Below are 17,641 nucleotides of genomic sequence, written 5' to 3' on the forward strand. Positions count from 1 at the left end.
GAAATAGCCGTCTTTCGGAACATTCCCACTTTCTCTGCATGGGGGACTGACGCAACCTAATTCTCATGGTCCTTCGAACCCGGGACCTCGTCACCCCCATCCCTGACTCGTGCCTCTCTTCCCAGCCCCGCCCCATTTGGCCCTGTCCTCCTCAGCCTGGGACCCGCTCCTGGAGAATGGAGCCAGGAGCTCGGGCTCTGGCGTCAGAGCTCTGGGACTAGCTGTGCTCCTCAGTGGCTGTGTGACCTTGAACAAATGACACCGTCCCCCTGGCCTCAGTCTATTCATCTGTCCCATGGGGATAATGCCCCCGTCATGGGGTCACTGGCAGAATGAAATAAGATAAAGCAAGATGAGTGGTCTGGGGTAGCTGGCGGGTGGCAAAGGCGTCACGAATGCTGGTACTACCCCTGCTCTGTTACTAGCTTGCGGTTGCCTGCGGTAGACACTGCGTCTCCGATTCTAAGAGCCCTGCGCCCATGTGTGCTGGTGAACTAAAAAAGCCAGGTTCAGTGACTGCCTTCTCATTCGGTGGGAACTATTGTGTGCACATTTGTATGCACCTGCGTATGGGCACACGCATGCACGCGCGCGCGCGCGCACACACACACACGTTACAACCTTGCCTCAGACCAGGACCTTTGCACATAGGAGGACCCCAAGGAGGCTGAGACATGGTGACGGTTTCCTCACCAGAACCCAGGTGCCCCGCCAGGCACTGGCTTGGGTCTCACCCCACACCCTCGGCTCCCATCCGGAGAGCTCGTGGCTGAGTCGGCCTCCACTGGCACCTTATGATGAAAGGTCAAGGACTTACCCAGCTAATCAGGGCTTGGCGGGCGACCAGCCATGCGGGCACCACACCCGGGTCTCGGGATCCGTGTCCACTGACTCGAGTTCGTAACTGGCCACGTCCGTAGCTCCTGACTAGCAGCCAGAGGAGAGCACTTTGGGGGATCCATTGCGAAATATTAGGATCTCCCGGATGACATGTAACAGACTTGTTCCTTCGCATCTGGTGGCGCACGACAAGTCAATGGTACCTTAATCCCATCTCTTTCAGCAGGTGGGCTTGGCTGGTTCCTTGGGAGCCGGGTTGGGGGCGGGGTGAGGGGAGGGCGCATACCACACACCACCGGCCCCACCATCTCCTGCCTTTGCCGTGCAGCTCCTGGTGTCACCGGGATGCCAGGGGCAGCTCACAAGCCCTAGAAACTGCAAGTCAGGAGCCCCAGGTCATGAACCAAAGGTCATGAGAATTTTGGATTTTATGTTGCTCTCATATCTGATCATGGAAACCTCTGCGAGGCAGGGGAGCAAGCCACGCCCCATTGTGTTTGGTTCTGTTTTGTTTGGGTTTTTGGTTTTGGTTCTTGTTTTGTTTTGTTTTGTTTTTTTCCACCTACCACAAGTTCTTTTCTTCCCCTCTCATAGTGTGGGCGGAATGCTGAAAACTTCGACCGGTTTTTCACCCGTCATCCACCAGTCCTAACACCTCCCGACCAGGAAGTCATCAGGAATATTGACCAGTCAGAATTCGAAGGATTTTCCTTTGTTAACTCTGAATTTTTAAAACCTGAAGTCAAGAGCTAAGTAGATGTGTAGACCTCCGTCCTTCATTTCTGTCATTCGAGCTCGACGGCTGTTGTGGTGACCTCTTTTCTTTCCATTGCCACGTCGCATCCATGTTTTACTTGCTGATGAGACTAGAGTGACCATGTTTCAGAAACCAAATGTCCTCAGGTAGTTTGGAGCATCTCTGTGAGATGCGGTGATGCGGATGGCTCGTCGAAAATGCTGCATTAATTAGCGCATTAGCAAATGACCTCTTCCTATGGACTCTCCCCAGCATGGCCTTGCGGCAGAGGTCCCGTGGGGACGGAAAAATGCCTACTTTCTCTCCCTTTCTCCCAGCGCTCGCGTTTCACATGTTTCCCAACTCCAGGCATCCAGTCTGGATTGTTCTTACCAAATGAGTGGTTCACCGGATGCTAGCAGCGTTCTCTCCCTCCTGGACCCGGAGCTTGGCTTGCATCCAAGGGTATGGTTGCTTTGATGTAGAGGGGATTCCTCCATTCTGCCCGGTTTGGAGGCACCATGAGCTGTGCAGAGCCCAGGCCAAAAATAAAATCGTATTTGTTATTTTTTTAGACTCAAAGTTAAGGAGATGATCTCAACGCTTTTAAAATGCCAAGAGGGTGCTTGGAGACCATCTCAATCTAAAAGGACCTCAAGGGGTCAGTCAAAAGGCAACCGGCTTGGGCCCCCCCCCTCCATTCTGTAATGTCTGATACTCTCTGTCCCTGATCATGATCACCTTCATCCTCAAACTCCTGGAAAAGGGCATTTGGCATCACCCCCCTGAAAAGACATGGTCACTCTAGCCAGGTCCCAGAGGACCATGGTTTTACATTACATTTCAAATTTTATTTGCTTTGGGGTTTTATTTCTGTTATTGTTCAAACGCAAAAAGAAAAAAAAAAAAACTCACTTTGTTACACATGCTTTGAAATCTGTGTCCAAATGTTATTGACCACAATGACCTGTTTGATTTGTCAAGAAGGCGGCTCTGGACCTAGCGGACCCCCATGCCCGCACGGATGGGATTTGTCTAGGTTTGTTGCTGGCTTTGGAAAGCTAATTAAGCGCTCTGAGAAAGATACCATTTCTTGAAACATAGACAGTTGTACTCTTCACTTTGATGATGTTTTGCAAGATGTTTGTGGAAATGTCCATTTGTATCTGGATACCTGTTATGTGCCATTTTTTTTCTAGCATCGAGATCCAATAAAAAAAAAAAAGAAAAGAAAGAAGAAATGCTATTTCAAGAAAACAAAACAAAATAAAACAAAACACGGCTCTCTTTGAAAAATGTGGACCCAAACTGCCAAGCGGGGCTCCTGAGTCTACGAGACAGAAAGGAACTAAACCCAGAGCTTAACCTCAGCCCCTGGTTCTGCCAGTCTGAGAGGCTTGGGGCCGTTCAGGGACTCCAGGCAGCCTGTAATAGGATGGGGTGAGCTGGCCGGGGCTTCCAACGATATCAGAGGTCAAAGCCAGAGTCAAGTTTGGGAGCCAGCTAGGAGCCTGGCTGGGGCTCTTGATATTCTTATCAAAATCACCACTCCTCCCAGCTTGGACTCAGTATTCTTACTTGCAAGCAGCTTTGTGAGCCCCCAGAAGCCAAGGAAACCCCTTGGGCAGGAGAAATCCCCTTTGCCTGCTGCCTCCTTCTATTCCTAGGCAACCTTCCAGAGAATTCTTATCACAAGTCGAGTGATTTCCAGAAGCACCAGAGCTTCTAAGAGACCACCGGGAGAACTTTACCAGCTTGACAAATGTCCTTGAAGGAGTGCTTCTCATCTTTAAGAAGCCTGTGATTGGGATCTCCACATAGGCAGAGGCCCCTGGCTCACTCCTGTTGGCCCTCGGCTTCTCCATCATGGTAGCAGTGGAGACCCCCATATGGGGCAAACCCCAAGTCCCAGCTGGCAAGCTCAGGAAGTTAGAGAAGGAGGGAAATCAGGGCAGAGGCCTCCTTCCCCCGGTTTATTGCTGGGGACACCGGCATCTGGAAAGAGGCAGTGACTTGCCCAAGGTCAGCCAGCTGGGGCGCAAACCCGTTACCTGACTCAGGGCAGGACTGTTTCTGCTCTAGAGCTGGCATCTCTGAGCCATGCCCACCAGTAAGCGAATTATTTGAGGTCCTTCGTCTGGCTGTTGGGTCACCAGGTCTCCTCTTGGACCTGTTCTCAGGAAGATAAAAAGCATGGAGAAGCATTGGGCCATTGACAGATTCTTTCAGACAACATTAGAGAACACTGTAAGATAGGTAGCTAGCTAGCTAGTTAGACATAGATAAATAGATAGGAAGAATATATTGTATATACACACCGCATATTTGCCAAATTTCTGTCATTATTTTTTCAGAAGTTGAATCATTTGCAGAAGAGGTACTCAAGCCAAAGTCTCTATTTCCTTAACACACCTTGCTGAGAGTTGGCCAGTGAAGGCTTGTGTGCAAAGGAGGGACCCTTGGCCAGAGTTCCCCCACCGTTTCCTTTTCCATCACCATTTTAAATCCAAAGGAGACCAAGAAACCGAGCTCTGAGAATAGATCATCTCCGGGCCATACTTTCCAAGTTTATCCAGGAAGAAGGATTTTCCACTTCTCTGTGCAGTCATGCCCAGATTCCACCTCCCGTTTGTTCATCCAGGAAGCATTCATTCAGCACCGACTTTGTGCCAGGCTCTCTGTTGGGCTCCAGAGCTCAGTGGGGAACCCCAACGATGCAATCTGGGGCAGCAGCCATTAACTAAGTAATTAAAAGCATGATGTGACCTGGAGATAAGCAGTCTCTGAGTTAGTCAGGGGAGGCTTCTTAGAAGAAAAAAAAAAAGTCCTCAGAGGTCTTCATGGTGCCTCTTTTTCTCTGTAGACCCCACAAGACCACAGTTTGAGACTGAAGGAGGAGATGTAGCAGTGCCCCCTTGACCCAGATTTCTGGGACAATCCTAGAGTGTAAGGGGTGGGGTAGGACAGGAGTTAGGTGGTAGGTGGGGTGGGTTTCCTTCTAGAAGGCCAAAGGCACAGTCTCCATGCTCGGACAGATCATAGAATCACCAAGATTCGAGCAGAGACGGATAGTCAGAGAGAGAGAGGGAATTGGTTTTGCAGCTCAGTTCTGAGTCCTGCATTTTTCTTAGAGTTTTCTCACCTGGATTCCTGCAGGCATTACCCTTTCCAGCCCTCAGGGAGAAGCTGTTCTGCCGGCACACTGCCCACAGCTTGACACAGCCTGGTTCTTCCAGAGGAGACAAGCTGAGATTTTCCGAAAGAACTTAAATTAGGGAAGGAATTTAAATAAAGAAATTAAATAAAGGAATCCAAAGAAACCTAAGCACCGTCCACGTTAGCCATGGCTCATTGTCTGCCCGGATCCGCTTGGTATTTCTCAGACTTATCACTAACCTGTTCCTCTTCTACGAAAGGGTGGGGCCATGGTCCTAATGACCTTGGGGAATCAAGAGGAGGCCAGCGGAATTAATAACCCTCCTTGGTTGAGTGATACTCTGCTCATGTGGCTTCAGATACTAGCCACCCCAAAAAAGAATGGTCCCAACAGAGAGGCCTATCCTCTCCCCCCTTCTAGAGGTACAATTCAGGGGTATTTCCTAAGGGGAGCTGCCGGATGAAATCCAGAATGGCAGGTTTTATTTGGACCGTGTGACTGTTTGAGGCACAATGGATAGGGAAGAGCTGTGAGAGCTAGGGCTGGTGGTAGGGGAACCTCCACAGATGCCCAAAGGCAGGGAAGGCCAGACGAGGTCAATGTTCCCAGGGGGAGATCGGAAAGGAGGCAACTGCCTGCCTTCTAGCCCCAAATCTGCCTGGGGCTCACACACAGCCTCACAGCTCTCAGACCTTGAAGGGGCCTAACATTTCCGTCCCTACTGGGGCTCAAAGTAGACAGAAGCCGATGTGAGAGAGCCAGAGAGTAAACAGGAACAATTTCACTGCTTTGCTAGAGAGTGGTGGGGTCTCCAGCCCCAGGACAAGTGTATGTTGGAAGAAAAAGCAAGAGGCTATGAGGCTCATCCTTAGTCGATCTCTATTCATTGAGTCATTCAGCAAATAGTCACGGACAGCCCGCTGTGTGCCAAGCATTATTCCAGGCCCAGGAAATACAATAGTGAAGAAACAGGTACAGACCCTCCCTGCCTGGAGAGAGGCAATAAATAAGACAATGTCTGATAGTACGTAGGCGCCACGAAGACACTGAAAAGGATGCTAACGTATGACTTGTAGGGTCCAGGGAGGGATGCACGGGCAATATTAAAGGAAGGGGTGATGTTTGAGCTTTTCTCTGAGTACAGGAGACAACGCAGCCTGTGCCTGGGACAGCACAGGACAGGCTGACAGTGGGCAGAAGATAAAGCAGAATGAGCGGGCATGAGAGGGCCCACCACCTAGAAAACAGCTCCATCTGCATCTTGAGCCCACTGCAGTCTGGCAACACTAATCCCCACCCCCACCCCCGCCCCGGACTCCCACACCCCAGCACATGCAACACAATTCAGTGGCAACTCCATAGAGACATTTTACCTATCTCGAGGGAGCAGCCTGAACGACGGAATTCTTGTGGGAGGTACTGGCAAAGGGGAATGAGCCCAGCGACGAGAAACCCTACCAGTCAGCACCCAGTAGGAGCTAACCCTAAGGCATGAATGGCAATTGGCTGGACTCCAGCACATCAGTCCGGACTCACCGAGCCTCCCCGCTTCACAATCTGACCCAGCTCTGGCTTCGGTGAGGCCGAGCCAGGCGCTCTCCTCAGCCATCCTCTACTAAACAGCCATCAGACCGTCTCCCCGCACGCACACCCCCCATCAAAGGGGCTGAGGTTAGCCTTAATGAAGAGCAGCGTGGTCAGGTAGAGATCCCTACTGCACTGTGCAGCCTTGGGCAAGTCACTGTATCTTCCTGCACCCGTCTTCTCCTATGTCAAACGGTGGGGGGTTGGGGGAGGAGACAGTGAGGACCCCATCTCCTCCTGCCCTCAGCTGGGTGGTGAGGACAGGAAGACAAGAGTCCGCAGGGCCCTGAGCAGGTGAGAACACCTACAGACGCCAGGTGTTTCTATGAGCCCACACTCTGCCATTCCCTGGAAACGGTTGCCCCAAACTGTAGTTAGCAGCCTGGGACCCCCAACCCGACACAGAAATGTCAGGCTAACCAGGAGAATAGAATTTTTGTTGTAAGGCTGCCCCTAGAGACCTCACTTTAAGCTTTGGGTTTGGTTTCTTAGAGCTTGTTGACTAGATGCACACTATGCTGTAACCATCCTTGGAGACCGCCTGTGGCTGATGAAGACCCAAATTCTAGTCTGTGGGTGGATTTCTGAACATCCCTTCAGAGCCTAGTTGGCACCAGGGAATGTGGGACGGACAGGGATCTGTTCCTTTCGTCAGGCAACGATCTGATGCCCCCCCCATGCCACTCCGTCCACCTCCTGGGCACCTTGAGCGGCTGTGCCCCTGCTCTTCTTTTTAAAGAAAAGGCGCCTCCTCGCCAAAGGGGTCGCTGTGGGATGCTTTCCTCCGGGATGCTCTACCCCGTGACTAATTCCACTGGGAAGAAGTAGTTTCCAGCTCAGTTCATCTCAAAGCCAAAGAAAACAGAAACACGCCTCCCCCCCACTCCAATGCCCAGTCCACGTTATGACAATCCTTCAAGAAATTCAATGTTTCGTTTCCTTTCTTAGGCAACCGCCACCAAGTGTTCTCTCCCGAAGCCAACAGTCAACGTGAGGTGAAAGGCAGGGGATGGTAGGCACACGGCACCTGCCCAGCAGCTCCGCCCGGGGCTCGTTCTGCCTCGGCCCGTCAGGTGCCATCGGCTTCCCGCTAACTGGCAGGTGTGGGTCGCGCTTCCTTCTTCCGCTGTGTTAATGTGTTTGCTTTCCATTTGGCAGAGAGACAAGCGAGACACCTCCAACTTCGACAAAGAGTTCACCAGACAGCCTGTGGAACTCACGCCTACTGATAAACTCTTCATCATGAACTTGGACCAAAATGAATTTGCTGGCTTCTCCTATACTAACCCAGAGTTTGTCATTAATGTGTAGGCGAAGGCGACTCCGATGTCCACCCTGGAGTTGTGTTAGACTTCAGGCCAAGTGTATGTATCGATTCTAGTCTTCCAGGATCCCTGGCGCGTCCGCAGCCTGGCAGTCAGCGCGTGGAGGGCTTGTCCTCGAGGGCTTTTCTTTGTATGTGTAGCTTGCTAGTTTGTTTTCTACATTTGAAAATGTTTAGTTTAGAGTAAGTGCTTTCTCCAATTAGAAGGAACAATTTTCCAAACTTCCAGAAACTCGTCAAAAGGAACAGACGACGTCAAACCTACCGTGTCTGATACCAAAATGCTTCGGTATTTGTCATTTTTAAAGTCAGAAGCTGATGTTCCTGGTAAATGTTTTTACGGTTATCCTACCATATCTTCTTTGAATGCTAAGCATGACTGGTATTTTTAAAAATTGTGAGTAAGCTTTGCAGTTACTGTGAACTATTGTCTCTTGGAGGAAATTTTTTGTTTAAGAATTGATATGATTAAACTGAGTTAATATATGCAAACTCTCTGGTTAGTGTGTCTTGCTTTTAAACAGGCCCTGGGACAAGGGTGGGTTATAAACTTGAGAGCCACAGGCCGATGCAGCTGATGGACAAGCTTTGTTTTGCACGCACACAATCTTACTTCATTGCCAACATTTAAAAAATGGTACCTTCTATATAAATTCTAGGGTTTTCAGATTCACTTAAAAAAGAAAAATCAGCCCTGGGCCTCGTTCCCCTGTGGAAATAATTCAACCAAACTGAGAAATGGCTGTCTCCTTTAAAAGCAAGGTGGACTCGAGCTCTGCCCCAGTCTCCACCATGCCCTGTTGTGTTACACTCTCTATCCACGTACCTGGGTACTGTAGATTGGAGGCTGAAACTTCTGCCATTGAAATCACAGACTTCATGAACTCAATATTTTCCTGTGCCCAGAATCAGGAGATCTGTTCAGTAATCCATTCAGCATGGCTTGCCTGCATTAAATCCTCAAGCACGAAGTACTTATTAAAGGTTTCATTCAATCCACCTGTAACAAAAGTCAGCAAAGAAGTTGCTGTCAGTACAAAGAAAACACTTTTCTTTCTTTCTTTTCAACTGATGTATATATTCTAGAGACAGAGAATGACCTGGAGAGGCAGAGTGAGAGGGAGAGAGAACCCCAAGCGGACTCTCCATGCACAGAGCATGGAGCCTAAAGCAGAGCTCGACCTCACAACCCTGAGACCACAACTTGAGCTGGAACCAAGAATCAGATGCTTAACAAACTGTGCGACCCAGATGTCCTGAGAATACACTGTTCTGTGTTCTATGATGATGTCACTATTTGTAAAACCACTTACTTTCTACTGATTTCCCCTAATTTGACATCTGCCAAAAGAAAAAAAAAAAAAAAAAAAAAGGCATATGCCCTTTACTCCACAATCGTTCTTGCCCTGGGAGGCCGGAAGAGGAAGAAAATAAAATTTGTCAGCACGATAAGGAGCCCACTGTTGGAGATCAGAGTGGCACCTTAATGAATCACTGGGTGTCAGCCTGATGTCTTCTCTGAATGAAATCATGCTTCTATTTTCTTTTTGAAAGATGAACTAATCCAATCTATCGCACATGCCTTCAGAGCTGCTCACGCCAGTGGGTAGCAGAAAAGAGCAAACCTGTCACACCCAGTGTGTTGTGACTCCACAGACTTTATTCATCTCCTGCCTCCTTGGAAAATGCCCAGTAAATGGAGCATTGGGCAGATGTAGTGAATCCATTGATCCTAGTGCATTTTTTGCAGAATTTTAGAAACTCTGCCAGTTAAAATTGGGGAAAGCCAACTTAAACATAAGGAAGAAACTATGTGTTCCGTGCATTGCATTTAGAAAACAAAAATAAGTGTGCTTTCTGTAGACCTTTGATGACGTGTTTCATTTAAGATGACAAGAGAGAAGAGTTTGCTGTCGCTACTTCTGCTTCTTCCCCATGTCACGCTGGCCCCTGTTTTCTCCTTCTGCTGGATATAAGCCTCCTTTCCTTTCCTATGTGTTGAGCACCTACTTTGAGCCAGGCACAGTTTTGGGTGCTGGGGATATAGAGACCCAATCAGATAGCCCAGGACTGTCCTTTTTTTTTTTTTTTTTTTTTAAGATTTTATTTATTTGAGACAGAGAAAGAGCAGGAGCAGGGGGAGAGGCAGAAGAGGGGGGAGAAACAGGCCCTCTGCTGAGCAGGGAGCCCGGATGTGGGGCTTGATGTCTGTGTGGGACCATGACCTGAGCTGAAGGCAGATGTTTAACTGACTGAGCCACTTAGGTGCCCCCAGCCCAGGACTTCCTATTCATGGGGACAAGAAGATGCAGAAGTCCCAACTTCTCATCTTGCTAGGATCATGTCCAATGAGAAATGAGTGAGAGCTCCTATGAAAGTCCTGCAGTTTACTCCGATTGGCTCGGCCTGGTCACATGTACACTCCTGAACTCCGCACTATGGCTGGAGTGGAGCAGGGAGCTGGGGGAGGTACTGTGATTGGCCAGATCTAGGTTGTTTTAGCTACCCATTTCTGTATAACAAGTTACCCCCCAACTCTGAAGCAACCAGCATGCACTCGCTCTCAGTGTCTGCAGGCAAGAAAACTAGGTGTGGCGTAGCTGGTGTAACCGCTCTCATGAGGTTGCTCTCAAGCTATTGGCCAGGGCGGCAGCAACATGAAGGATCAACTGGGAGAAGAGAGGACTCGCCTCCAAGCTTACTCACATGGTCGTTGGCCGCTCCAGTTCCTCACCGGATAGGCTTCTCCAGAAGACTGTCTGGACATGCAACTGGCTTCCCCTGCGGCTAATGATTCAGATGTCCAGTTTGGAAGCCATTAATCTCAGAGGCAACATCCCGTCACATTTCTGTTTTCTGTTCTCTAGAAGCAAGTCAATAGGAACATCGGGTGGCTTGGTCAGTTAAGTGTCTGCCTTCAGCTCAGGTCATGATCCCAGGTCCTGGGATCTTGTCTTGCATCGAGCTCCCTGCTCATCCGGGCGTCTCTTTTTCCCTCTCCCTCTGCCCCTCTCCCTGCCCATGCTTTCTCTCTCTCTTTGACAAATAAATATAATCTTAAAAAAAAAAAAAGCAAGTCAATAAATGCAACCCACACTCAAGGGGAAGGCCTTACCCAAGGTGAGCACCCCCAGAGGTGGGGACCCCTGGGCGTCCTCTCAGAGACTACCGACCACATGTATCATGAGCTGGACTTCTGGACCCATTGGTAGACTGTCACCCAAACCACATGAACTGAGAATGAGCAAGGGATTGCTCTGAATAACAATTGGAAGCTGTTCTTGGAACAAGGCGGGTATATGCTCAGGAAGCAAACCATAATGGTGGATTCTCTGCAGATGGGAATTTTGGTCTACCTCAAAGATCCCTCAAGTTTAGTAATGTATGAGAGATGAGCTGCAAGTGAGATGTACTTCAGGGAATCAGCTGGCATTGCACTTGGTTCACAGAGGTTCCCTTGTGTCACTGCCAACCTCAGTACCAAGGGCAAGGACCTGAATTTGACCTTCTGATGAGCTATGGTCCTTTGCCTTCAGGGACTCAAAATCCACCAAGAAGAAGAGTTGGTGGGAACATACACATGATACAAGTCTCTACCAATTACTAATATTGAGCAACAAACCACCTCAAAACTCAGTGTCACTTAAAAATAGCCATTTAGGGGTGCCTGAGTGGCTCCGTTGGTTAAGTGACTGCCTTTGGCTCAAGTTATGATCCCCGAGTCCCAGGATCAAGTCCCTCATTGGGCTCCCAGCTCCGCGGGGAGTCTGCTTCTCCCTCTGACCTTCTCCCCATCATGCTCTCTTTTACTCACTGTCTCAAATAAATAAATAAAAATTTAAAAAATCTATTTATTCAGTTCACAGTGGTGGTTTCTCTGGTCTGACCATCCCAGTGTCTCTCTGATGGTCTTGCTTGTATACCTTCAGTCAGCTGAAGGGTCAACTGGTGATGGTCAGATGGTCTAGGATGGTCTCATTCACCTGTGTAGTGTCTGACAGCATCACTGCTATTGAGGAAACTGGTTGTGTCTGCTTGTTTTTGCTCTGCATATTCTCATATGTCCCAGCTAGAACATAGGCATCTTCGTCTAGTAGTTTTGAGGACTCCGAAGAACAGTAATGGGAAGAAACTACAGTGACAAAGACTTTTCAAGCCTCTGTTTATGTCTGGTTCACTGTTTTCCCATAAGCCGAGGTCAAGGGGTGGAGAAAGAGCTTCCACTTTGGGATGGGAGGCACTATAAAAACACATTACAAAGGTGAATGGACATAGGGATAGAATAATCCGTAACCAATTTTGTGTCTACTACCCAGTCCATTAATGGACCCATTCATGAACTTAGGGAGCATCAGAAAAATAAGGTAGATGGGAAAGAAATTGCCAGGAAAATACCTGGGCTTTCCCATGCTCAGGCCACATGGCCCGGCAGAAGTCAGTCTTACCTGCCTCTTCAATCTCAACAAAGACCTGGGGGCAGAGTTCAGGTTTGTCCACTGAATAATAGCGTTGATTACTATTTCAAGACTGAACTGCATATCCCATTGTGGGATCCTAATGCCAACTTGAGAGCTGGTGGTAAATGCTCTTTACATGAATGAGGACAACGTTCTGAAATCCTCGGATGTTACTTCTGCCATCATTCTTTTTCTAACCTCATACATGAGCTGAGATGCAAGAGAAATCACGGAGGAATGCACAGCAAGATAAGTGGGCACTAAATCTGGGACACTCAATCCAGCACAATCAATCAACATCTGGCTCTACAAGCCCTCAAGCCAAGTAGTGCAGGTCCCATATCTTTGCTGGTTTTGATCTGAAATTGCTTTGACCCGCGTGGAATTCTGTTCATCACTTCCTAGACATGCAACGCTGACTCCCAAAGTGAATCCTAACTTCCCAAAGCAATCTGAGTTTGAATTCTAGAGGCCTTGCTAAAGGATTGAACCACACTCTCTCCACTATGGATTTTGTCCCATAAATGCAAGTCTCCTTAGCAGAGAACTCTCCACTATGGATTTTGTCCCATAAATGCAAGTCTCCTTAGCAGAGAACCTCCCCAAATTGGGCCGGATATCAAGGTAAGATTATAATGGTGTTTGGACAAGAGACACAAGAACATTCAATTCTGTTTTCAACCAGTCACTCTTCCCCACAAGGTCCAAGAGGGAAATAAATACAAAAAGGGCAATGCCTAGCAAAGAAAGCATTGATTACTATTTCAAGACTGAACTGCATATCCCAATGTGGGATCCTAACGCTAAGGTGAGCTGGATTGTGGGAAGAATTCATCCAGATCATGTAGGCAGTATTACTCATCTATCATTATTAACAAATAACCCCAAAACTTAGCAGCTTAAAACAACACACATTTCTTGGCTCACAGTTTCCATGGGTTGGGAATCCAGGCACACTCTAGCTGGGTCCTCTGTTTCAGAGTCCTCATAAACTACAGTCAAGATGCTGGCTGGAGCTGTCACTTGCTGTGGTCTCATCCGATGGTTCAACGGGGGAAGAATCCACTTCTAAGCTCTCTCGCATGGTTGTTGGGAAGTTTGTTTCCTGGGAGCTATTGACCTGAAAGCTTCAATTCATTGGTGGCTCTTGGCTGGAGGCTGGGCCCAGTTCCCTGCCATGTGCACCGTTCCTAAATGGCAGCATGCTTTATCGAAGCGTACAAGCTAAGAGGGTAGCTGAGCAAGAACACCAGTGAGATGGACGTTGCATTCAAGTCACTAGGTCCAGCCTGCACTTGAGGAGGAGGGATTACACAGCAGCATACACAGGAGAGGCAGACCTTACTGAGAGCCCTGTGAGAAGCTGCCTACCACATGGAGAGAAAGGGCTTCCTCCAAGAGACATAACACAGGGTGGAGTATGGGAGAGTAAAGGGGTCTTGGGCTGTGTCTAATGAGTGTGCACAATCTTCTTTTAAGATCTTATTTATTTGAGAGAGAGAGAGAGAGAACATGAGCAAGGGGAGAGGCAGAAGGAGAAGCAGCGATTCCACTCAGCAGGGAACCCAATGTGGAGCTCGATCCCAGGACCCCAGGATCATGACCTGACCTGAAAGCAGATGCTTAACTGACTGAGGCACTCAGGGCACCCCGAATTTGCACAACCTTGATCAACCAGATCAGCCCTCCCACCTTGAGGGGAAGTAGAGGGCACTATAGTCATCCCCACCTTGGGCACTACAGTCCTCCTTTCCCTGACTGAGAGCTTCTGAGCTGGTGTGGGCCAGCAGACCAACACCATTTATCCAAATGGAAACAACCTTCTCCTTGGATCAAAAGACTCAAGCCCCACACAGAGCAGAAATCATCATTTATTTAAGCCCCCAAGATTTAAAAGCCCTTAGTCTCAAACTAGAGGAGTGTCCTTGAACCCCAACACGTAGGCAGGACCAGATTCACATCATTGCCCTCATTAAGTAGCAGAAAGCCAAGAGCAACCATGGGAACTTGAGCTGAGGAGCCCCTGAAGGTAGCTGACCCCAAGACTGCCCTCAGGAACTTCCACTGGGTGTAAGTGGAAAGAACCCAGAGGATACCTCATAGGGGAAGATGGTGAGAAAGGGGAAATAATTAAAAATTATGTTAAGGGAGAGAAAATTCTGACAGAAGAGAGGAGCAAGCAGAAAATGCCTCCAGATCCCACCCTCTGTCATCACCCAACTCAAACCCTGGCTTGAGGGTGATTTTCTCTTCTGCTACAAAGATTGAAACTCTGTCAGTCCATGACTGCAGGGTGAAATTATTAGAGCCGAACATGAATGACTGTCTTTCATCATCTATTCACTAAATCTCTCTTTAGGGCCAATGACTGATCCAGACAGGGAACAAAACATGGCAGCTCTAGGAAGGATTCATGTTAAATAGTGAGGAACACTATCGCAGACGGCAGCATCTACTATGGAAAACATGAAAGACTGGGATGGGTGGGGTGGTTGGAGTGTTTAGCCCAGATGCTCAGGGAAGGCCTCCTTGAGAAGGCTGTAGTCTGAGCTCAGGAACAATGAGCCAGAGCAAAGCACTGCAGGCAGAGGGGACAGCAAAGGCCAGAGCGTAAGGCCTGGCCCACCGAAGACCAGCAAGGAGCCAGTGCTGCCGAAGAACACTAAGCACCAGGCGAGGTGGTGGAGATGAGGCCAGGGAGGAAGGCAGGGGCCCGATCCGGTAGGCATTTCTAGACCTTAGTGAGAAGCCTGACTTTGTTCTAAGTCCAGTGAGAAACCCTGGACACTGTATTTATTTCCTGCTGCAGCTATAACAAATGATCACAAACTGTGTGGCTTAATACAACACCAATTTGTTGTCCTACAGTTGTGGATGCCTGAAGTCCAAAAACCAGTCTTACTGGACTAAAATCAAGGTGCCTGCAGAGAAGGTTCCTTCTGGAGGCTCTGAGGGGGAGAGTCTATTTCCTTGTCTTCTTCACCTTCTAGAGGCCACCTACATCTGGCCTTGGCTTGTCACCTTCAAAGCACATCACTCTCATCTCTGTGTGCTTTACCACATCTTCTTTTCTGTGACTGTCCCCAGTGTGACTCCATTGGGCCCACCTAGACAGATAACCCAGGATAATCATCTTAGCCCACAATCCCTGATACATCCACAGTGTCCCTTTAGCCACATGAGGGAACATATTCGCAGGTCTCAGGGATTAGAACAGGGACATCTCTGGAGGGCCTTTCCTCTGTCTCTGCACAGAGACCATCCACAAGAGGGTTGACATCTGAGCTACCTTAGAGAACACGTGTGCAGGGGGAGGAGGAAGAACAGGAAGACCAATAGTGACCATTGCAATAGGGCAGCGAGAAAGCAGAAGTGTGCTTGTCTGCCTTGACCACCATCATTGAAGAGAGGAAGAACAGAGAGAGGAAAGGTGACTGAGGGGGACTGCCCAGCCCAAGTGGTTCTACGAATTCCCAGCAGCGTGCTCTTCCAGCCACCCCAGGATCAGTCTCTTTAGGAACCTGCACGGGCTGCGTGACTTTTCTGAAGGGAAAAAGCCAAGGCTGGAAGGCAGGAGTGCCAGGACTCTGGCTTGATGGATTAAGCCTGAGATTTCGAGTCCTAACCCTGGAATTTGTAAGAGTCACTTTTTAAAGATTTTACTCTTTGGGAAAAGGGTCTTTGGAGAGGTAAGGGCACTGAGGATCTCGAGAGGAAGAGATAACCCCATATTACCGAGGTGGGCCATAATGCCGTCACCGGTGTCTTTAAGGCAGACCACAAAGACACGCACAGAGGAAGTCGGGGTGAAGATGGGGCCAGCAGCTGGAAGAAATAAGAAGCAGATTCTCCCCCTCGGGCTTCCAGAGAGAGTGCAGCCCCTCCCACACCTTGATTTTAGACTTCTGACCTCCAGAACTGTCTGTTTCTATAGTTTTAAGAGGATGACTCTATTAGGATAAATGTCTATTGTCTTAAGCCATCCAGTTTGTGGTCATTTGCTACACCAGGTATGCACAAGATCATAGCCTACGGTCTGACTCCAGTGCTGGTAAATTGGCCAAGCTGGATTCTGGAACCACACCTTCTGATGTGGGGTGTTACCAGGCAAGCCCAGGCAGGGAAGAAATCTCACTCCTAATTGTTCCAGGGAACAAGACGGGAAGATAGTAAGAAGGCTGCTCTACCAGCCAGAAGACCCAGGTGACTTCAGTGCCCTGTCCCACTAGCACTGTCCTCACCAGCAGGAACCAGGAGCAAGGACCCCATCTGTGGGTGCAGCCCTCCTGCAGGGCCCCTGAAGACAGCTGTTGCTGTGTATGGTTCAGGACCGGGGACAGCAGCTCACCTCCCCCTCGCGATACACCCACCTGGGGCTGGCTCGAACTCCTTTATGTCTGATGCAGCAGAGAGTGGTGGAAAGCTACAGAGAATGGACAAAACTCACAGACCATCTGTTCATCTTCTGTGTTTTGTGAATTTATTTTCAAATGTTAAGCATCTGATAGCAGTTGTCAGGCATTATCTCAAAAGCTACCATTTGGGTAAAGACATCCTCTTAAAAATCCATGAGAATCACTCAGAGATCAGTGATTCTCCAGGGTTTGCAAGGAAGGTTGAGTCGTATTTTGAAAAAAAATCTTCAAATATTATTACATAATGTTATAACCAGAAAGGGGAAATAAGATGTCTTGTTTCTATAATACAGATTTCAGGAAGAAAAACTTGACCAAATCTTGCTGAAAAGACTATAGAAAACAGGAATTTCTCAATTGAGAATCACAGGCTCCGGGATGGGAGCTTATGGATATTTCCTGGCCATGGTGGGATTTTTATGTTTATCAAAAAGGAACACAGGTTAAAAAAAGAAATAGGTGGGTGACACCTTTGACCCTCAGTCCATTTGGAAAGGGAGTACAGCCATCTAGGAAGGGGTGTGTCTATGGCTGTCAAGAATGAGCAGAATGGACCAGCTCCTGAAGATGGCCTTGGTCCTCTGTGCCCTGCAGCTCAGGGCTGAGCTGGGGGGCACTAGGGTGGGAGGTCACTCTCACTTCCAAGTGCAACTGCTTCTATGGGAGCTTCTATTCTGAGCAGGACTGTCCTTGGGTATCAGAGATGAGTCTGGAGACACTGAGGACAATGGGGAAATAAGGCAGTTAATTCCCTACATTATGACCCTAGACATCCACAACTATGTCCTCTTGGCCAACGTGACCATGAAAGCTGAATATCAGCCCTCTGGATCATGTTCCCATCTCATTGATACAACTGCAGAAAACTTCACCTTGGTTAGAAGGAAGGGGCTACTCTAGAGAATGGCGCAACTGGTGAGAACCCAGACTCTGAATTTAGAGTGTTCAACTCCCAGGTCTGCTACTAACCAGCTTATAACCTTGGGAAATTACTTAACCATGCCCTTCCACCCATAAGATGAGAGGGACAGGGGCGCCTGGGTGGCTCAGTGGGTTAAGCCTCTGCCTTCGGCTCAAATCATGATCTCAGGGTCCTGGGATCGAGTCCTGCATCAGGCTCTCTGCTCA

At 48.7% G+C, this 17,641-nt stretch overlaps 1 protein-coding gene across 3 annotated transcripts in view; it reads left to right on the top strand.

The window, feature by feature from the left end:
* The window catches only part of PRKCB (protein kinase C beta), a 325,529-nt gene extending 317,396 nt beyond the window's left edge, over positions 1-8,133 (top strand). For 2 of the 3 annotated variants that reach the window (XM_059154821.1, XM_059154819.1), the window contains one exon: positions 1,435-6,076. In XM_059154821.1, coding sequence (XP_059010804.1) covers positions 1,435-1,593 — 159 coding nt within the window. In that variant the 3' untranslated portion in view covers positions 1,594-6,076. Of the gene's footprint in view, positions 1-1,434; positions 6,077-7,475 lie in introns of those variants that run through there. The other variant, XM_059154820.1, reaches the window with a different exon arrangement.
* Positions 8,134-17,641: the final 9,508 nt, after the last annotated feature.

Source organism: Mustela lutreola, chromosome 17 (assembly GCF_030435805.1).
Source record: "Mustela lutreola isolate mMusLut2 chromosome 17, mMusLut2.pri, whole genome shotgun sequence".
Taxonomy (NCBI): Eukaryota; Metazoa; Chordata; class Mammalia; order Carnivora; family Mustelidae; genus Mustela; species Mustela lutreola.